We start from the raw sequence: 22,646 nt of genomic DNA, 5'->3' as shown, positions 1-22,646 counted from the left end.
AGGGACATTCAATGTTCTACAGGCTGTTAAACTCAGAATAAACTCTAGTTAATGTAGTCAAAAGTGATGCAATAGAATAGAGTAGACTCAGTTGGAAGGGACCTACAGTGATCATCTATTCCAACTGCCCAACCATTCAGGGCTGACCAAGTATGTTATTAAAGGCATTGTCCAAATACCTCTTAAACACTGACAGGTTTTGAACCCTCTTGGTAAAGAAATAGTTCCTAATGCCCAGTCTAAACCTTCCCTGGTGCAGCTTTGAATCATTTCCATGTGTCCTGTCATTGGATCCCAGGGAGAAGAGATCAACAGCTCTCTCTCCAGTTCCCTGCCTCAGGAAGCTGTAGAGAGCAATGAGATTGCCCCTCAAGCTCCTTCTCCCCAAACCAGACAAGCCCAAAGTCCTCAGACGCTCCTCATAGGACACTCCTTGCAGCCCTTCCCTCCAGCTCTGTTGCCCTCCTCTGGGTGCATTCAAGGACCTTCACACCCTTCCTAAATTGCGGGGCCCAGAACTGCACACAGTACCCAAGGTCAGGCTGCACCAGCGCTGAATGCAGCGGGATAATCCCCCCTTCTGACCGGCTGGTTACGGCGTGTTTGGTGCCCCCCAGGACGCGGTTTGCCCTCCTGGCTGCCAGGGCACGCTGCTGACCCAAGTGAGCTTAATGCCCACCAGCACCGCCGGTCCCCTTTCTGCAGGGCTGCTCTCCAGCCACTCCTCTCCCAGCCTGTGCTTGTGCCTGGCATTACTCCATCCCACATGCAGAATCCAGCACTTGCATTTGTGAAATTTCATGCCTTTAATCCTTGCTCAATGTTCCAGTCTATTCAGATCCCTCTGCAAGGTCTCTTGTCCCTCAAGACAGTCAGCAGCACTTCCCAGCTGACTATCATTGACAAATTTACTAATGGTGCGTTCAACTCCTGGATCCAGACAGTTGATACATGTATTGAACAGAACTGTTCAATCCCTAGAACGGAACCCTGAGGAACAGCACTGGTGACCGGTCACCAGCCAGACGGAGCCCCATCCACTGCAGCCCTCTGAGCCCTGGCATTCAGCCAGTTCCTCACCCAGTGCACCGTGAACCTGCTCATCTCGCAGTGGGACAGCTTGTCCAGAGGGTGCTGTGAGGGACAGCATTAAAAGCCTCACTAAAATCCAGAAAAACTACATCCACCACTTTCCCTTTACCCACTGGGTGGGTGACCTTATCATCGAAGGATATGAAATTAGTTAAACAGGACTTTTACTTCGTGAACCCATGTTGACTGTGCCCAATGACTGCACTATCCCTTAAATGGCTTTCAGTAGCACCCAGTACAATCTTCTCCGTAATTTTTCCAGGAACTGAGGTTAGACTAACAGGTCTGTAGTTCCCTGGGTCATCCCTCATGCTCTTTTTGTAGATTAGAATAACACTGGCTAGCTCCCAGTCAGCAGGGACCTCCCCAGAAGGCCTAGGGTCCTGCAGCTTTTTGAAGTGTCCACAAGAAGACTTTCCCATATATGTTTAAGGAGGGTTTATTCACGGGCATGCACATGGAGATGTGAGTCTGGGCTCATCCATGCTACAGAGTTGCACCACTTCAGCTCGTGTTGCCTTTCAGAGAGAAGGCAGCATGAAAATTATTATCGCAGTGCTAAGATACTTTAATTAGGCTTAGTCAAACCAATTCCTATTCAATTTTTGATAAACTAACTCAGTTTTATGGAATGTTTCAGTACTTGACTTAAACTAAACATGTCTTTCTTTCTGAAATGAAGATATTGATGGACCAACTGTACAGACTGGGGTTAATACCTTGGACCCTGTTGCGGTTTTCCCCATTAGGTGAATTCATTTCAATTGGTTTGTCCCACACCCCACCACCCCACCGTCCCGCCCCCCCCCCCCCCCCAAAAAAAAAAAAAGGTTCTACTTCATTCCCTGTGCTGTTTACATATTTATATTTTAAGGTAAAATATTAAAGCTCTCCTTGAGGGTACTAATTTTCTATCAATATTTCTTCTTAGTCTACTTTGATATTTTCTGAAGTTTTTTGTTTTCTAATATTCTAAAAGCATATTCTTGGAGGTTTTCAGTGATTTATTTCCAGTCCTCTTTGAACCTTTGCTGTTGGACTCTCAAGTTTCCTACATGTGTGTGCTTATAGATGCAAATTCAGAATACTGTTTTTTTTTAAAGATTGGAGTTTTCAATTGTTGCTCCATCCTCTCTTGTGATTCCATTCACATTTATTTGCAAAACCAAGCCTGTTTTCTGTGGTCACTTTGAGTTTCAGCTTGAAATTACAGTAAGCTCAATTGTCCCTTTTTTGCTCATTGATAAAGAACTTTTAACTGAATTCTTAAGTGTCTTACAAGATTTGCAGTGCAATAGAAGGTCAAATTCCAAACAAGCTGGAGAGACGTTCTCCTTAAAGACTGAATGTTTGTTTATAGGTGCATGAAACTAAAGTTTCAAATTAAAATGTTTAGATATTAATGACTGGAAAGGAAAATTTAGTTGTCAAATTGTGAATGCTGTCTTAGTTTAATACTTACATTGCTGCTCTGTACTGATGGGATGAATAAGAAGCATTTTTATTGTACCATTGTGAAGTTTGGAAATTGCACGTCCTGATTTTGTACTTTGAGCTAGTCATTACCCTGTGAAGTTACCATTTCCATCTTTCTTCTACTACTTTCTTGCAGAAAGAGAAGCCTATTCCTGTTTCATAGTCTGATGCTGCGAACATCCTTTTTATAATTTAATTATATAAATAACCAAATCTAGTGCATTTTACAGTACATTTCCTTAAGCAAACTAGATGGAATGCTTTTTAATAACCGTATAGCCATTTGATGATTTTTATACTTGCCATTTGAAGACAGTTTGGGTATAGTTTGATATAGAATTACTTAAAGTACTGCATATAAATTAAACATTAAAAAAGTAGATACAGCCAGACTAAGCAGCTCAATTACAATCTTTGGTTATGCAGTTACTGCCTCAAGGACACTCCATCCATTTCATATCATATGTCCTTCTTTTGAAAGATGATCAGTGGGTTCAAGTAACATTTCAGCACGCAGGAAATTGCATAATTTATAGACTTTCAGAAATTAAAACCAGAAAACTGGTTTCCATAAATTGAATCTTCCTCTCCTTTTTTTCTTCTCTCCCCATACAGATTGGAACGCTGAAGGATTACTACCACTTCTACCATAGTAAAACAATTAAAAGGTCAGTTCTCTCAAGTAGAGGTACCCACAGCTTCATTTCAATGGAACCAAAGGTAAGAAAATCCACAAACGTGTCTGAGGCAAAAGCCTTTGCATTTTTTATATGCAATATCATACCAGAGGACATTCACCTGAATGACATATAGTGTTACAAGAAGTGACACACGATCTGTTCGCTAAGGTTCTGCTTCTCATTAAAACAAAACAAAGACGATACCATGCTATTAAGTATGTGCTATTCTTGGAACATAAGGTCCAACATTATTCATGGAGGAGTACAGGAATTTTGTTAATGAACTAATCACTGTGCTGTGCTTCTCTGCAAAACCACATGTGTAACATTCGTATCTGTAGATCTCCTTCTGTAAATCAACCAGCTTTCAGAATGAAGACGAGCATTGTGGGATGGTATGATGTTCAATGGAAAGTTTCTCTTGTTTTTTTCTGATCTTTTTCTGGACTTGGTGTGTGAGGGATTAAAATAAGAATGTTCTTTTCTGTGGTCCTTTTGGTAGCTGTTACCGATCTTAATTTTAAGATCTGTTTGAAAAATGGTGTCATATCTTTGGAGTATATACTATACTAGTATATATTTATATATATATCAAATTATCATTATTGATATTAAATTATCAAAATAATTTAATTATTGATTTATAGTTTAGTATTGCCTGATGTATGTACCCAAGTCACACTTCTGTTTTAATCCTTTAATTTCAGTGGTTAGTAGCTTCATCACTGGCTTTAGAATTTAATTTCCTGTGCTTTTCTTTTAGAAAGGATGTTTGGAGAAGATCCCATTAGCTCTTTTATGGTCTTCATGTAACCCACTCTCGCCAACAACCCCCCAAGTCCCTGGTGTTTTTCGGTGGTGATAACAGAGTCAAGCTTTTTTTAAGTCCTTGGATGATGACCATTGTCTGTGAAGGATTTGTCAGGTTTTACTTGACAAGTAATTTTTGAGAAGTAAAAGTTATCAACAAAAGACAGTTTGATACTGTAGATGTACAGTGTAAAAGTTGAGCATCACACATGAATAGCTCTGCAGTCTGGATAGTCATATTTAGGGATGAAGTCGCTGTTGAGGAAGGGACAAGACTAGGTAGGGAAGTATACACAAAATAGTTCACCCCTGTGTTGATAGAGCTGAACTGCATAACCCTTCAAGGGCATGAGCAGCTCTGCTGAGCAGCGCATTTTGCGGATTAGCATGAAAATGATCAGAGCCCAAACCTCTGTTCCCACAAGTGCTGAGACCCATCATTCAAACAACCCTCACTGCACTTGCAATAGGTGATACTGCAATGGGAAGGGAAAATGTTCACATTTGCATTAGTTCACAGTCTTGTGTGCAGAGGTAGCGCAATTTACACACAAATGCACAAGTTCATGTGCACATACCACTGTAAACTTTTGTGTTACACCCAGCTTCCAGATACCCTTTCTTCACCTCTGGCAGCCAGCCCAGACTACTCTGGCCAGAATCATGGGAGACTCTAAGGCAGAGCACAGCAGAAAATCAGAGCCATCATTTATTTTCCAGCACTTCCCATGTTAGGCCATTTAGGTCTTGTCTGCAATCTGTGCTGCTGCTGGTACAGAATTTCTGAATCATTGTTGAATATGACTTTAGTACTAAGAAGCGCTAGTGAGGGTTCCGCAAGGTACTCAACCCTGTTAAGGATTCTGTATACAAAGATAAGCCAATGGTCTAATATCTAGATCTGGCAAAAGCGTTTGTGGTTGACTTTGTGACTACTCCACTGAATATGGGCTTGGGAATTCTTGTGTGGCTGCAGATATGCCAATATACAGGTATGTATTTATAGAATAAAGGCCAGTTTTTCCTCAGTCTGTATAACATTTAATAATTATTAAAGCAGACTGGAAGTTTAATTTTATTATGTAAGCTGGACCTTTTAGAACAAAAGGTTTAATCTTAAATAAGGTACATTGCACAGCTGTGAGATTTTTAAAGGACCAGTACTATATGCTGTGATATTTATGAGTGTGATTGTATCTAATGCCAATATTTGCTGCAGATTAGATTGTATGTGTATTTGTGAACAAAGGAACACTGAGGTTTCTTTACTTTCCAAATCACTTAATGGTAGTTCACTTAATGCTTAAAATCCTCTCCATGTAACATGCATACACAATTAACTTGATCTGTGCTTGCTTTTGATGTGGATCAGTAATTTGCTCCTTTATGAAATTTTAAATGATGGAATTTTTATTGAGTGGTGATTCATTATGTAAATGACCTGCATATAATGGAACAGCCATTATGAAATCTGATATATCTAAACTACTTGTGTGGATAGTATTTGATTTCACTGTGTGAATGCACAGGGAAAGTTATACAGGAAATGTAAAATCTCACTATTGTGGATTTCAATTAATGAATTGTTTTGAAGTCTTCGACTTGATTTTTTTTCTTCTGGAAAAGCCTCTTGACACTGTTATGAACAATATGAATAGATCCAACAGGGAACATAAACATGTGGATTACACATTTTGACAATTTTTTCAGCATTAACCAAACATTGCTCTGTATTTAGATGAAAAGAAAAGATACGCAGTGTAATACAATTTTGTCCATTATCTTCCACATCCTTGCCTAGCAATGCTACATGTTGTCATTTAGAGATGAAATGGTTTAAGTAGTTTTAGGAAGAGATGCCCAAATGAGGCTTTAATGTCCTTGACATAGATTCTCATTAAGAAAATTTGAGATATAACTTTATCCACAGCATCTTTTCCAGGCCTGTGTATAGTTACGTGGTGTTTCCTAAGTGTTGGTAGAAAAACAAAGAAGTGAGAGAGGTTTGTAGATTAAAAACAGAGATTAGTAATATGCATCAAAGCTAAGCATTGAATGAAATCTATTACAGAGGTTTCCGGTCTCTCCAGCTGATGTGCTGTATGTGGTTGGCCTTTGGCAGGGGTCAATGAAAGCACCATACTGTGAATTGAAAGCCTCTTTTAGCTCCATAGAGTTTGCTCAGCAAAGTTATTTTCGTGATGCTACAATGCATGAAACAATTGGCACAGGAGTGAAAAGGATGTGGGAATATGGACAGAATCAGTCCATAGCTGAAAGGTATCGTGAGGCTCTAATTCAACTATTAAACAGTTGAGTTTATTGCTGGTAGGCCCTCTATTGAAATCAGACTATTACAACACTTCCAGGGTTGGGAATAAAGAGCTGTGGTGCACCTCCGGGTGTGCCGGAGTGGTGAAATGAAGTCACAGAGTAGGAAAAATTGCAAGGAATGATTGCAACCTCAGTCTGTAAGTAGACTTTATATCAATACAAAGCATTAGGAAAATGAAATGGATCTTTTTTGTCACTGAAGAGATTGCAGTTCCATTGAAATGTCAGAGTTGAAGCACCTACGCATGACAATAATACATAGAAGTTAAATGGACAATACAGATGAGAAAGCTGTCTTTTTATACTGAACTGTTATGTGAGACAAAGTTTGTAGTGTAGGACTATGATAACGAAATTTGTGGCTCATATGGCAAAAAATATGCCACAGAATCAAGCATCATGAATGACAAAGCAATAATCATAGAAGAACACAATTCTTAAGGTAATAAAAGGCAGCTTTAAGATTGATAATATATTAAAATTGTTGAACATCTGAACTGAAGTTTGTTACCTTTCACTTGTGAATTCAGTGCTTTCTATCACAGAGTTCCAAAAGAGACATGTGGCCCACAACAATGCTCAAAAATGTAGAATTAATAATTCATGTTCCTGTAAAGTGTCACGTTTACTAACGGGGAAAACATGTAACAACATTAGTGTTTGTTTCTCAATCTCAACTAAGATGTTATCTCATCTTTTTAAAATTTTCATTAATTTCAGGTAGTTTTTATTTGGTGTTCAACTCCTGGTTGATGGGTCAGGTTCACTTATCTTTTAGAAACTGAAAGATTTCCAGTCTCACTTCCTGAAATAAGGAGTAAAGCTACCTAATTCCAGCAAGATACTCTGCTTGAGCAGGATTTTGCAGAAGTGTTATGCTTTTGTCCCCTCTGCTTCAGGAGGAGAATACCTGGGGAGACGTTACTCCAGTCATTTACATTTTATCCAGCCTGATCTAACCACACACAGAGAGCAGATCTGTATGATGTGGTGATAAAAAAAAATCTTAGTACTGTGTTCATGGGTGATTCTTACCTTTGCTGAATGGAACTGGTGGTAGCAGCACATAAAGTGCTGGCAAGCATATCTTTGATGAGACAACACCAAATCATCTAGACTGTCTTCAGAGGATAGGAGAGTAATGCCAGAATCCTGTCCTTATTACTGGTAGGACATTGGAGATGATCATAAGAAGGCAGAGGGGAGCAGAGCTGTAGCAGCCACGAGTACATGTTTCATCATGTTGCTTGAACATGAAGTTATACCAGTTCATATTGCTAAATAATACCCTGGGTTGATATGGGAGATAGCTGTCTAAAGAGTAGGGGGAAAGATGGATTTCACCACAAGGTGATGGTCTTGCTTTGGCAAGGTGTATGTTGCTACCTGTGGAGTGTGCCTTTGGGAAACATACATTTGATCACTCTGGATCAGACTGTTAATTGCAAATAGAGAGGAGGGTTAAAATTCTCAGCAGTAAGATTGTTGTCAACTTGTATTTTCCAATTATTTATGAATTTAAATGTTTCAGTCTTGCAGTAAGGAGCAAAAGCTTCAAACAATTTGGATTTAATGTAGGGGGCACAAATTCAGCAGGAATGAAGACTGTTATTACGGTATTAAAAACCCAGGCTTTTAAAAGCCAGCATCGTGGACTTTAGAGCTTAGAGAAATTCAGATGAGAATGTTCTTATGGGTAATGTTTTGTTTCATATTGGTAATACTAAGTGTTCAGTTGTTAAACCTCGTTAGTGAACAAAAAGATTTTGTTAGCCAAATAGAATAATACAACAGTTAAACACTGGGACCAGGTGAGTTACTGATGTCTGGCTGGGTAGCCATAATCCGTACAAGCACTCTGAGGACAAAGAATCAATATTACTCTACTTGTTTGCAAGATAATAGGAACTGTCATGCTGTTTTCCATGTTCAGAGTTTTACTGGAGGTTTAAGTCAGTTATTAAGTAATTCAGTATTTACTGCTGTGGAGCCCCTATTAAATGGCCTCAAAAAGCTTTTATATGAGCAATCATTATATCTTTAGCTTAGTCAAAATCAACAGTCAGACTTCCTATTTTGAAGGAGCTTATTGCTGAAAGAGTTAGAACATGAGCTGAGTCATAATGTGTGAGAGGGCATAGCAACATCTACCTTTAGCATCTGCCTCTGGAGTATTAAAAAGTTTCATGTAAACATGAGCATACAGCCCTACAACTTGGAGCTTTTTTTCAGGGCTTTTTGAGATCCGAAATTACCGTTCACTGACAAAGAGTTGCATTAGATCCTGCTGTAATTAGTGTTGTTCTAACTGCTCATCATGTTGCAAACTTTGCAACGTTATCTGGTATTTTGTTTGCTTAGACTGAAATCTGAACTTGTAGGGGTGCCTGGTATATTAGTTTTTGCTGAAACGACATTCTTTATCGGCAAAAATCCCAGAGAAATCTGCGTTGCTTCAGCAGGAAACAAGAATAACTTTATTGTGTTGAGGCTGCATCAGACTTAATTTCACTTGTGACCCAGTGTGGACTAGACTGCAGTTCACAATATGCCTGGACCTAGAGGAAAACCACAGTGATAAAGCCCTGTCAGTAGAGCGATAATGGAGTGGAACTGCAGCTGCATTTTGTAGCAGGTTTGTGCCTTGTCTGCACCAACCCAACACCTGAAACACTTGAGAAGGTAGGGTGAAAAGTCCAATTATTCCGAGGTATAGCAATCTAAAATTTGGTGTTCCTTTTCAGCACCAGTGTTTGGTCTGTGGATGATACAAAAAACAGCTCAAAGCTGAACCTTGGGTGAGTGTAACCTAAAGATGAGCAGTGTAATACAGAGCATGTTCAGACAGTATCATGTGAATGTACGTGGCCTTCCCCTTGTACTGTACCGGTCAAATCCAGTGCTGCTGTAACAGGAGATAACAGTTTTTCAGTCAGCAAATTTTGTCATACAATGGTATTTTCTCTTCATTTACCTTCAATAGATAGAAATATTTAATGAAGTTAATTGTAACACTAATGGGACTGAGTTTTATTTGTGAAGAATAAAAACTTTGTTAATGTCTAATTCTATTACTATATTAGTGAGATGGTTGACTTTTCTATTAGTACTTAAAGAAGGCCTCAAAAAATAATCACTGAAGCTTCCTAGTGGAATTACCTCTTGATGTTTTATACTAAAAGCAGAAAAATGGTCAGTAGGAATTCAGTTTGATATAATTTTAGAAAACAAAAATGCCCACTGTCAGGGGATATGGAAGTGTTTCTTGAAATAAATTACTGTGTTTGATTACCTAAACCTACGTTTCCCTTTCATCACAATTATCCCAATTGTTAGCACATGCCTCAAAGGGGTTTTGTCCCCTCAATACCACTTATTGCATGTGCATTAAAAAGAAATAGTAGATTTCAGAACATTCCAATTTTCTGGTCACTTTACAGAACTCCTTGGCAATGATAATCTTGCAGTTAACTTTTGGGCAAGAATTGAAGACCAGTCAAGAGGTTTTAACTGGCTCCTAATTAGTGCAGCAAATTATTTGAGGAATGAAAAAAACATTATTCAGCAGGACTGCATTCTCTTGCTGTTTTCATATCATTATTTTCTTAAGCTGGTAATGAGATGGGCTGGGAAATTGAGAGATCACAGGATAGCAAGGAGTTGGGTCAAGATTTTGACCAGTAGTATGCTGTGAGAAGCTTCAGTGCCCCACATTTTTTATCAAGTTACCGCAAGCAGCCAAGTGTCAGACCATTCCACTGTCAATATCCCATTCTAGCCCTCAACAGTTTATAGGGATTGTGGTAGAACTGCTATTACGGTCTGTGGACTTCATGGTCAATAAGAAAGTTGTTAGCTGACTCTAAAGAGGCAGGCAAGGACTCAGACATCTCTCAGAGAAGTAGTTAAAATCTTCTGAGACAAGAATATTCAAAATGAGGCAGATTTCACTGGTCTCTTGAATTTGATGTATTTTGAGCCTTCTGGTTTTGGAGAGGCAAAAGCAAAATACCCTACATATATGCAATGGCCTGGAGCTTTGCAAGGGACTTACTCTATCAAGAGGGGGAAAAAACTGAACCCATTCTGAATTTTGCAGAGTAATGTATGTCTTGAACATAATAAGTCTTGGATTTTAGCTTAGAGGTTTTTAAAAACATAGGATTTTTCTTTTTGAGAAATCATGTTCTTTGACCTCTGCACTTGGTAACGTTGGGGCTTGTGCCAATGGGACTCCTTGGCTTTTGCTTGATAGTGTGTGTTCTGCTCTTAAAATACATTCTCTTTCCAATAAATGTGTCAAGCAGAGGTTAGGATCAGTGGCAATATTTGTGACTGTAGTCCACATCTTGTTACAGAAATTTGTTTAGGAACCTTCAAAAATACATAGAAATGTTCTTTAGGAGTGATGTAGAGGAAAACTCCCTTCACGAGATGCTTCTCCTCTGTAGAGAAAATAGTTCTGAAAGTGCATGTTATACAGTGCTACATTCACAATTTAAGAATAAATAATATAACATACCTGTTAAATTTATTGAATTTGAGGACAGATTAGGAAAAAGAGTTTTATACATGTTTTACCTTCATGGTCACTAGTGGAACCTCAACAAAATACTATATTTAGGTATCTTAAATCCTAAATCTAACCTGCTGATATGTGATAGTGGCCACAATTTTCTTGTCCAGAAAGACCTTTACTGGAGCTGCAGTACTAATCCCAGCAATGGATAAATTCAGAAAAATGTCTTACTAGACCTAACTGCAAATTTAACACTGGATTTAGCATTTGTCATCTTACTTTAGAAAATAAAAGTACTTAAGGTATAGATAATTCATTGTGAATACTTGTTTTGGTTCCTACCTTACATTCTGTGGGTATGAGAACATTTCAGGAGATCATAATTGCCAAGTTGACTGCGCATTAGTGAAATAACAAAAACAAGGAAGAAAAAACCTCTGTCCATCCATTGCTTCACCAGAGGACACTTCAGCGTCACAGCCATGGAGGTAAAGTTCGGAGAAACGATTTGGGCAGCATGCTATGGGAGTTTTCAGCTGGCAATTGATTTGAGCAGGGACTAGGGGAGATTGCAGCCACTTTTACTGACAGTCTATGCAGGTATATGCAGCATGCTGTGTAGCAAACTTAATTAGGCAGTACTGGGTTAAACTTGTGTACCTTGAGTTATTTAAATGCTTTTTAAAACCTCTCCACTCTGGGTTAACATTTTCTCAGCACCTCTTGGTCAGAATTTCTAAACGTGTGGCTGTTGCTTTCTTGCTTAATGGCACATCTGCCTGGTTGGCTTTCTACATGCAAGCTGGGAGTGCTCATCCTCATTCAAAGTGGGACCATTAATGAGGGACATATAATGCATATGCAGCCAGATCACATAGGTTTGTGCGGATTTTTTAAATTATAAAGTGCAAATGCTACATTAAAAAACCCAAGGAAAATACATTTGCAGCGTAAGAAGAGAAAAAATTCCTCTCACAATTCAGGAACTGATAAAGCATTTTGCTCAGCCTTAATGATTGCAAAAGCACTTAGGTAAATCTATGTGTGGGAAATTTAAGCTTGTAAGATAACTATTTCATCATAGCAGTTATAAACACATAAAAGCAGAGCATTACAAAGGAAGCTGCTTGGCAGTGCTTAGTCCATGGATACTAGTAGGTGTTAATGTTTGAGTTTCTTTACAGTTCCAGTAAAGCAGTGCATGGATGGTCCTGTGTTTTTTACCAGCAAAGTGGGTTTATAGGTAAAAAATGATAGGGCAACTAAATGTTTGAAAAAAGGTAAGGAGAATTAGTCCTTTCATTCCTAATCTGTGTTTTAAGAGCTTGCCAGGGAAGACAGCAGCTCTGATAGCTGCAATGGTCTTGTGTTATACTAAGTGTGCTTTTGCTGTTGTTAGAGTCAGTTTGCATTGCAAGTGGCAGAGAGATAGCAAATTGCTGGTTTTGCTACCAGGCTATAAAATTGCTGGATTTTAGAAAGTGTCAGAAGAGGAATAAGTGGATAGATCCTAGTTTTGAACCAGGGAAAGCTGCACCATCTGGAAGAAGCTGATCCTGCAGAGCCAAATGCCAGAATATCGGAGGGAGAGAGAGAGAGATTGAAAGTAAACACATTTTGAAGAAGAGCATCTCGGAGCAGACTGTCTAGGAATGTCTTCTACATACCTTTTCCTGAGGGGATCCAGCTTCATCTGATAATGATGATAGTGGTTATAGTGCAGGATATTCATAGAGAAATGGATTAAAGGTTTGTTTTGTTCTGTTTTGTTTTGTTTTCTCCCTCTTGCATTTGGAAAACTTTCTGCCAGCAATGTATGTTCCTGATGTAAAGCATCAACATTTTTGTGCATCTGTCTGCCTGCTTCTGAAAGGCAAGCAAATTATGTTTAATTCTAGGGGTGGTTATCTCACTCGGCTCTTCTGAATGGTGAACAGCAAGAAATTGTGATACACATAGATAATTTGTCATATCTAGCATTACTAATGGGTAATTAAAAGCTGGAAAGACATCCCTCCCCAAAACAAAGCAAAAGAATCCCCCTCTACCCAACTTTTTGTGTGTAGCACCCTTCTTTCTTTTACAATCATTTAAAAAGTCAATGTTGATGGAATGCTGCCTATTTTCTATGGCTGATCTGTTTCACTCTAGCAGATCCTCACCATCCTGTGAGCTGCAAGTTTTAATGGCTCAGAGGAGGTGCCAAGCATCTATGTCCTGTTCACAGCTGTGCTGCTTGAATGTGTGTGACCTTCATCATACAGCTTCACCCTTCACGCTGCTGACTCCGTACCTGCTAAATGGCAGCAGTGCTAACAGCTGAATAAAAAGTTCTCCAAACGGCAAATGCATAGCAAGTACTATGTATTTTGTTCTGTGGAGTTACGTTTCTCTTGGTGTCACACGGAGCTTTTTATGAATACAAACATTTCAGTAAAATAAAATGCTCATGTGAAATCCTTTCCATATAATCCACTTAAAGCAGTCATATCCACTGGTGTGTTGACCGTTGCTTACATAAGCTGTGTTTAACCTAGATTTTTGTTTGACATGATTTTTTCTCTTTTTCTGAGGGGGAGTAAATGCTGTTGCTCCCATTGATGCTGAAGTTCCAAATAAATACAAAGGCCACAATATCAGTTTGTCTTTGCTTTTGTAAAGGATCCAAATTAAAATTTTCTTTTTAAATATGTTTACCAAGCTGAGACTCAGTCCACTGGTTCATCATTAGCTGCTATAACAACTTTGCGTGATCGTAAAATAAAATCAGAATTTCTGAATTCTAAACAGTTTTCTCTTTTCCAGGGTGTTCCTAGGAAACTGTTTCTCCAAAATACTTCTAGTCTGTAAGACCAAAAGGAAGTGTTGTGGTCATCTAGACAAACCACCTTTGACCAGTTGTCATATGACTCACCAGAATTAATTTCTATTTGAAGTGGAGTGTAGCTTTTAGAAGTAGTCCAATGTTAATTAGAACAGTGCCAATAATGGAAAGTTTCCAGAAGTTTTTAAGATGTTCTATTTTTTGCTTTATCTGAGGCTATTGAGCTTTAACCTCTAGCTATTTCACATTAACTGTCTGTGAGTGTGAATAATACTCCTCTATAGCAGTTTGATGATGAGCATATGTGTTTGGACACCGTGACTTAAAATGCCCATAAAATTCCCTTCCTCAGCTAGGAACACCTCCTAGAACCATTTTCTTGTGGATCTGTCTGTCTCTTTTCATCATTATTGGGATTTTTTCCTGGGTCCTTGCTCTGTCAACACACTTCTCTTGCCTGGGATGCAGGAAGCTAGCAGTGAGGCTTGCAGTCCTGCGCAGTGCAGATGGACGGTAAGCTTGCTTAACCTTTTATGTGCCCAAGTACACTTCGATGAGGTAGTCTGAAGAAGGCATTTTAGTAATACTGTCACCTTTGTGAGAGACTGAGATTATTTTTTTACTATCTGCTTTGACTTTCACATTGTCCCGGCAAGTAGTGAAAATACAATCAAGTGGTTTTAAGTTATTGTCTGGTGGTAATATATGTGTTGTTAATCCACCAGAGTCCAGTTTTGTCCTTCAGTCTCTCCTATTAGCAGGTAAAGGAACTAGACGGAAGACTTGAGATATAATAATAGTACTAACAGGAAAGTTTATGAAAGCTGTTATGGTTTTTGAAGCTCCCGAAATGTCTTCCCTGGCAAGAGCAGACATCTCTGTAGCCCATCCCAGATTATGTCAAACAAAGCTTATGTTTGTATACTTCAGAAGATGTATGTTTGCAAATTTGAAGATTGTCTTGGTCAGAAGGAGAAAGGTTTTATTGGTACAGAGGTTATTCATAGCCAGTAATCATATACAGAATCACATTTATATTAGGCCATTGTAAAGTCCTTTTATCCCAACAGAAGGCAAAGTAGAAATAGCTCATAAAGATTGTTATCCAATGACATAAACATAGATAGCAGAAATTTTGGCAAGACTGTAGAGACCACACTGCAACCTAATACAAATGGTCTGAATTGAGACTGAAAAGCTTTAGTATACATAGTTGAAAAGTCTATCCCATAAATGATAGCCATGAAAATAATGTTTTTTATTTTCTTTTTCTCAGTTTATAATATGACTGTTGTGAATTATGAGCACAGAGAAATGAATCCATAACTAAGTGACTGTTCTTGGCACATTTCTAATGTCACAACATGCACAGGGACTATCTAGGAGTTGCAAAGCTGAGATGTTGCCCTTGTTTCAGCCAGGACTTTAAAAGAAATAAAATCAGTAACCAGCAGGTTTGTTAATCAAGCATCACTCCAGCCTTTACGTGGTCTGACTTCCAGAAACTGAGAGATACCACCTCACTGGAAGTACTGTCAGCAATTTGTGAGGTGTGGGAATAGTACTTCAGTTGAAAAAACATTTGCTTTTCTTCAGCCTAACGACTGCAAGAAAAGAAAGTTCAGTCCTTTTTCATTTGCCTGGGGGTTGGACTCCAACATTTCCTCAGGCTGGCTGTATGTGTAGCTCTTCGCAGTTTATTTCAGATGGTGATGATGATGATGATGTTTAAGAGCTGCCTGCAGAAATCAGTATTTTAATAGCAGAAAACTTCACTGACAGCTGCAGGACTGCAGTTCAGGGCAGAAAGAGGTATGCTGGAGCTTGTGTCACAGTCTCAGGAAAAGAGAGATTAAGCCAGCAATGACTTTAAAGGACACAGGATGTTCCCCTTTTCTATTTATGTTTGGGGTTTTTTTCACTACAGCTTGTGCCAGAGGAGACGATGCAAATTCCCATCTCTTATTTGAAGTGATAGATCAGAGACAAAGATGCTGGCCATGAAAGAAATAGGCGTGTCTATCAAGTTGTGCTACAAGGCCATCTGAAATGCCGAAGAACTGGTGAAATGAGGTGGTGTAAAATATGCCACTGATACTTCCATAAAGAGCAAAATTATTTTTAATATTTCAAAACTCTAAAACTGAAACTTGATATAAGTGCTTTTGGCTCAATTCTGGATTTTAGTTACCTACTTCTAAGTATATGGTATGCACAGAGTAAGTTTGGAAAAAAATAATCTAGATTTTTCTTATGATTAGGGTTATACTAAACAGTAGTGATACAGGCAGTATCAAAAAAAAAAAAACAAACCTCAGACGGGATCAACTTTCCCTGTGGCTTAAAGTACTCTGATCAGAAAACTGCTTGATTTCATATTTAGTATATGCTTTGTGACTGAATTTTTCCATGGCGGATTTATGTAAAGTTTCCTTGTTGGCAAAGCATCATTAAACAAAAGTCCTGGAAATATACTGAGTAGTAGATGGTAGTTTCTTCTTCTGTAGAGAGCAACAATAACATATGATGACAGTTTCAAGGGGGTTTTGATCAGTGAATAGGCTACTCAGGAGAAGTATTTGTTTTGGCAAGACCAATATACCACTGTTGAATATAATATAATGTAACACTTAATTATGGAATACTTTTACTGTCTCACTAGTTCTCAGTGGATTTGCTGAACTGCTGTGGATATCTACACCAATAGAATCCGTGGCAAACCCTTGACTGAATCAACACCTTTACAATTACACTGGTATTTTTGACATTTGAATTTGACCCCATGGCAGAGACCTGCCTTCCTGAGAAGTCATTTAGTAAATGATTTAAGGCCACCTTAAATTAGCACGTGCAGATGTCTGAAGGACTTAAATGATTTATGACAAGAGTTGTATGACTAGCCTAAGGAAAGAAAAAGAATATGTAAGAAATTTCTACAGGTTTATTTGTTATATATCATCATTGCTACAGTAATACAAACATAGAACCCAAGATATTTCAACTGCCAGATGTTAGACTCCAAAGCTAATTAAGTTTAGAGAGCTTAAAGTTTTATCCCCTAGTAGATACTGGATTTAGCACCAGCCTTTCAGTTTTTAAGAAGATTCAATTCTAGGCCTAAGTTAGATGGAGTTATGACATATCAGTTTATGTTCAGAGTGATATTAATACAGATCCTCATGGAGTATTGAAATTCTAGATGATTATGCAGTCTGAAGGCTAGATATCCTAATGTCATACGTAATGACAGAGCAGAGCTATCAGTTAGAGATGGTCTTTTTTTAAAGTGTGTTGCCTTATAACTCGTGAGTTGTTGGGAGGCAAGTTGTATGGCATGTGGCTATAAATGATTAATTATCTTATATAAACAGAAGTATTGCTTTTAAGCTGGTGTAATAAAGATTTTTCCTCACTTTTCCAAGTCTGAATTATTTCAGAGACTGACCCAGAGCATCTGAGCTGGTTGGGGCACTTCAGATCTAAGGGGAAATTCCCCAGTTGCTTGAGACACACTTTGCTTATGACAGCTGGAGCTGATGCTGCTGGAAGTGACCAGGCAGGAGCCCAGGCCCCCTGGAACTTGTTCTCAGCTCTGCCACAAAGCTGCTGTGTGATTTTCATCCTGTAATTTTGAACTGCTCTGTGGTCTGCTGTGGTACAGTGCACAAGAGGGGTGGCTGGGCAGAGGCCATGGCCACGTTCACTCAGCAGTTGCTACAGTCGCACCTATGAATAGCAAACCTGCTGACACTTCCCCAGGGAGAGAAAATGTGAGTCTTTTTGCCTTTTGTTGTTCCCTACTTTTCCAGTGGGACATGAGTCCTGGCCAGCAGCAGACATGCTGAGCTTCTCCAGAATTTCAGTGTGATTCTTGTTCTTTGAGTAGTTCTCGCTGCTAATAAACTGCCTTGGGACAGAGACTGTGCATCTTCACTTCTACCCGGGCTGTGCCCTTTTCTCTTCCCAACTTATTGCAACTGTCTTGCTTCTAAAGCAGGAAGAAGACTTTGAGGCCATGTATAGTTGTAGGCTGATATGTGTTGATATTTGTGAAGAGCTCTGGGCATGGGAAAGGTATAGTGGAAAGGCAAAGGATGTTTCAAATACATTAAAATGCGCAGCTGTGGATCATTGTACCTTATGGATGTGTAAGTATGGCTATAGTGCTACATACATTATCTGTATGTAGCAAAGTGGGTGGAGACCATTGACTGGCTTTTCTGTGGCTATGAGATGGAAAAATGTGCGCTGAATTTCAGCTTTGTTCCACTGGTGAGACTGTGGTAGCTTGCCCTGCTGTTGTGCAAGATGTGTTTCTTTGGGCTTAAGTGGTAATTTCAAGCATTCTCTGCTGTCTTCTTTCCTCCTCTGCTTTTCTCTCCCCAGCCTGTCCTAACATCTGTGTCTTTTTTTATCTTGCTTTTTTCAGAATGTGTGGCATAATTATGACAACTGCTTTGATTGTGGATTGTCATTGACCCTTGCTGAAGAAGCACTTCGTCATTCAGCACGAATGCATCACGTAGCACTGCTGAATTCATTGACTTTTTATCCAACTTTAGACCCTACAGTTCGTAAAATGCTATCTGCAATAATTTTCCATGCTCTTGACCTGTGTCAACAGCTGCTTTACCCAACTGTCTTCATTTATTTTTGTGGTGCAAACTGGCTGCTGCTACTATGACTCAGAGAATACTGTTAGGTCAGGAAAATAGCTTGGTGTTTAATTATAATTTTTAAAACCCACAAAATTCTTCTTAAGCTGAACAGTCCAGCTTTGGGGGTCTCACTTCTGTGATTCTGCACATGGATAGCAGGAGATGTGCCAATAGTCTTAGTCACCCCTCCTGCATGCCTGAGTAATGGCTTCGGTCTCAGTTGTTCAGTAACCAGGATATAGCCCTCAGATATTACTATATCCTCCTGCACACTTCAATCATAAATTTATTGACTTTTTGTTTTTGTTACAACATGAAATGTAAAAAGAGTGTTGTCAAATGATATGCTTAAGTAGATCTTGGGTCACAGAAGATTTCATGATGGGACAGCTAGGGTACGTATGGTTTTTGTTAGAAGCATAGATTCATAGAATGGTTTGGACTGGAAAGGACCTTAAACATCATGTAGTTCCAACCCCGCTGCCATGGGCAGGGGCACCTTCCACTAGACCAGGTTGCTCAATGCCCCATCCAACCTGGCCGTCAACACTGCCAGGGATGGGGCAGCCACAGCTTCTCTGGGCAGCCTGTTCCAGTGTCTCACCACCCTCACAGTGAAGAATTTGTTTCCAACATCTAATCTAAGTCTGCTGTCTTTCAGTTTAAAACCATTACCCCTGGTCCTGTCACTACACTCCCTGATAAAGAGTCCTTCCCCATCTTTCTTGTAGGCTCCCTTTAGGTACTGGAAGGCCACTATAAGGTCTGTGTGGAGCTTTCTCCAGGCTGAACAAACCCCACAGCCTGTCTTCACAGGAGAGGTGCTGCAGCCCCCTGATCATCTTTGTGGCCCTCCTCTAGACCTGGTCAAGCAGGTCTATGTCTTTGTCATGCTGGGGACCACAGAGCTGGATGCAGTACTCCAGGTGGGGTCTCACAGGAGCAGAACAGAGGGGCAGAATCCCCTCCCTCAACTTTGTAGCCACACTTCTTTTGAGGCAGCCCAGGATGCAGTTGTCTTTCTGGGCTGTGAGTGCACATTGCGTGCTCATATTCAATTTTGCACCCACCAATACTCCTGAGTCCTTCCCCACAGGGCTGCTTTTAACCCACTCATTGCCTAGCCTGTATTTGTATTTGGGATTGCTCAGACCCAGGTGCAGGACCTTACACTTGGCCTTGTTGATCTTCATGCTGTTCACATGGGCTCACCCCTCTAGCCTGTCAAGGTCCCTCTGGATGGCATCCCTTCCCTCTAGAGTAGAAACTAGAACAGTCTTTCTCCTATGGCCAATCTGGGCCAATCACAATCTCATGTTCTGTCTCTGAGAGTGGCAGCCCTACTCCCGTCCTTTTCCCGTCCTTTTATAATTCATATGTATGTGAGTGGTGAGGGTCTTCAGGCAAATGAAGAATTATGTGTGCCAGATGCAGCATGAGATTGACCCCATGGGGAAGGAGGATGCTCGCCCAGGATGCTGCAATGCTGTCCAGTGCCAACTTCCCACTGACGTTCCCTCTTCTGCTGGTCTGTCCTGGCTCTGTAGAGATTTGCTCCTTGCTTGGTGATACTTTCCACGTCCCCTGTCTTGAGTTTTCTCTCTCCCTGTTTCTCTTAAATCTATAGTGTTCCCATGGCACCTGCTTTCTTGTTATCTGAGCAGGAATTTCTAATTTCTTCTTACAAGTGTAGGACAGATTGAGGTGAATGACAGCAGGACAAGGGATAAAGCCATGATTACATTTGGGAGTGGCACCTTCAGCAACTCTTCTTCACAGGCTGAAGACCTACATCTTCATGTTTAATTGTGCAATATAACAATCATAGATTCTGGTATGAAATGTATAACCTACTTCAAAGTTAGGGTGGTTTTTTTCCCCATGCATATTTTCCTCAAAATGGAAAGGATTACATGCCAGCTTGCCTGTAACTTCTGCTTTATTGTAATGGCATTTTCACATACTGAACTTGACACATTTTTAGTCAATTTGAAAATATTTATTCAAGCAAACACTCTCACGATATATTTGAAAAAGTACTCTTTCACAAGAGTGTAATGTTTGTATGTTAAAAACCACACCACTTTTAAAAATTGGTAGATTATTTTTTTCAGCATGTTATTTTTTTTTCCATTTTTCAAATGTTTTTTTCACAGTTTTATTACACTGGAGGAAGTCTTGCTCCAGCATACTTACATGGGGCTCCTTTGCCAATAATTCTATTGAATGAATGAGAGTGAAAATGGTAGAAATTAGTTTTGTTTCACACAGACCTAGCATTACATTATAATTTTTAGTACTTAAAGAGAGCGTTTGAATTAGCTCAGAGCACCTTTTATGCGACAGCACTGTTCTACGCATGTCTGTAAAGAAAAGCTGCATCGTGCACAGAACAACCCCATGAGTGCTGAAGTGACAAGGCTGGAAATGGTGATTTTTTTAAATTTTTTTTTTAGTTTGGTCTCCAATCTGGCTTGGCTTTGATTTCTAGACTTTCAGGAAATGGAACTTTTGAAGCTGAAGTCAATGGGAAAAAGGGCACTGTTCCCCCTCAGTAAGTGTGACTTTATGGAAATGTTAAAATGCACCTCATTGTTTGCATAGAGTCTCCTTTTGGCAAGAAATGGGAATCTGTATAATCAATTACTCCAGAGATTTTCCTTCAAGGCCTTCAGGTTAGAAAGTGTGGACACTTTTTGAAAGAAAATATTTTTATACGAATGAGCTCTTTTCATACAAAATCAAACAAGCCCAAGATATAACAGGCATTTGACAGTGGCATGTGGATGAATACCCATAAAATACTCAAATACATGTCAGAATACTAAAATAACTGCTGAGTCTTGACCATGTGTTCATTAATATAACGCAGTGATTGCACAATTTCATTTAAACTGGCGAGTTTATCTGTTCACTTAATACAGAAAAAAACTAACCCCTGTGGTTCAGTGGAGTGAGCTATTCTACTTTTATATCAATTATATTTTCTGTAAACCAAATTTTATACACTGACTTCTCAGATGAGAACGTTGTCTACCTATGTTTTTAATTGTATTTTAGATGGCTGTAACAGTATGTCCTCAGAACAAAAACAATTAGTAAGCAGATCTCAACATAAGGTGTCTGCTAATAGTCTTCGAGACAAGGCTATAATCAGGACTGCGATCAGGCATGTTGTGGTGTTTTAGATTACTCTGTTTAGTATCTTGCACTGTCTCCGTCATAGCGTGCACAGTCACTGACTGGGAATGGCCATTTTGACTTCCCCCTTTCACTGGTGTGGGTATCTGTAGTGCTCAAAGTGGGTCCTAATGTTTTACACCAGGTTTGTCTAGTTTGGAGAAAAGGAGGGGAGGTGGAGAGGGTGGTGCTGGTCTCTTCTCCATGGGATCCAGCGATAGGACACATGGGAATGACTCAACAGTGCACCAGGTAAAGTTTAGGCTGGACATTAGGAATCATTTCTTTACCCAGAGGGTTGTCAAACACTGGAACAAGTTTCCTAGACAGGTGGCCCCAAGTCTGCAAGTGTTTAATAGGCATTTGGACAATGCCTTTAATATACTTTAACTTTTGGTCAGCCCAGAATTGTTCAGATAGTTGGACTAGATGATCGTTCTAGGTCCCTTCCAACTGGAATATTGGATTCTATTCCATTCTATTCCATTCTATTCCGTTCCATTATTAGAGAGCTGTCTGCACTATCTTCCCATATGAATACTTAGGCTAACATGCCATTTATTCCCCTCTGTATTTGTATGAAATCAAATGGCCCTTTCACTTACAGTAATTTTGTGCATACATAGAATTGTCATTAGGTCTCATGGGAAGACAAGAGGTTAGATTTCTTTTTTCTGGCTTTGGATCTGATCACGCAAGCTGCACAGCCCTCATGTAAAATTACTTTTTCGTATGTTTTCCCACACTTTGCTAGGAGGTGAGGAAATGGGAATTATGGGCAACATCCAGCATATAAAAAGGGCAGGCCCTGCAACAGACTCTTAATCTGAACTACAGTCACTTTTTTTTTAAAAAAAAGAGACTAGATAAGATACAGAAAAATATTTATCTATATCTTACTAAAAGCTAACCATCTACTATTATGTGTTCAATTATTTTTCCAATAAACTGGAATTGTGCAATGACACAGCGTTTATGATTGCCTGGGCTAAATAACTGCCTGATAAGTGTTCTTGATAATGTCTGGAATAAAGGAAATAGAAAATGAATTAATTGGGCATTTTTTTTAAGGC

The 22,646-nt window shown here is 39.4% G+C and overlaps 1 protein-coding gene across 2 annotated transcripts in view; it reads left to right on the top strand.

The window, feature by feature from the left end:
- PCSK5 (proprotein convertase subtilisin/kexin type 5) overlaps nt 1-22,646 on the top strand; it is a 247,686-nt gene that overhangs the window by 23,526 nt on the left and 201,514 nt on the right. For both annotated transcript variants that reach the window (XM_027811983.2, XM_027811982.2), the window contains exon 2: nt 3,184-3,288. In XM_027811983.2, coding sequence (XP_027667784.1) covers nt 3,184-3,288 — 105 coding nt within the window. The remainder of the gene's footprint in view (nt 1-3,183; nt 3,289-22,646) is intronic.

Source organism: Falco cherrug, chromosome Z (genome assembly GCF_023634085.1).
Source record: "Falco cherrug isolate bFalChe1 chromosome Z, bFalChe1.pri, whole genome shotgun sequence".
In the NCBI taxonomy this organism is placed as follows: domain Eukaryota; kingdom Metazoa; phylum Chordata; class Aves; order Falconiformes; family Falconidae; genus Falco; species Falco cherrug.
Note: the sequence above shows the minus strand (reverse complement) of the source record. Positions and strands in the feature narration are given on the sequence as shown.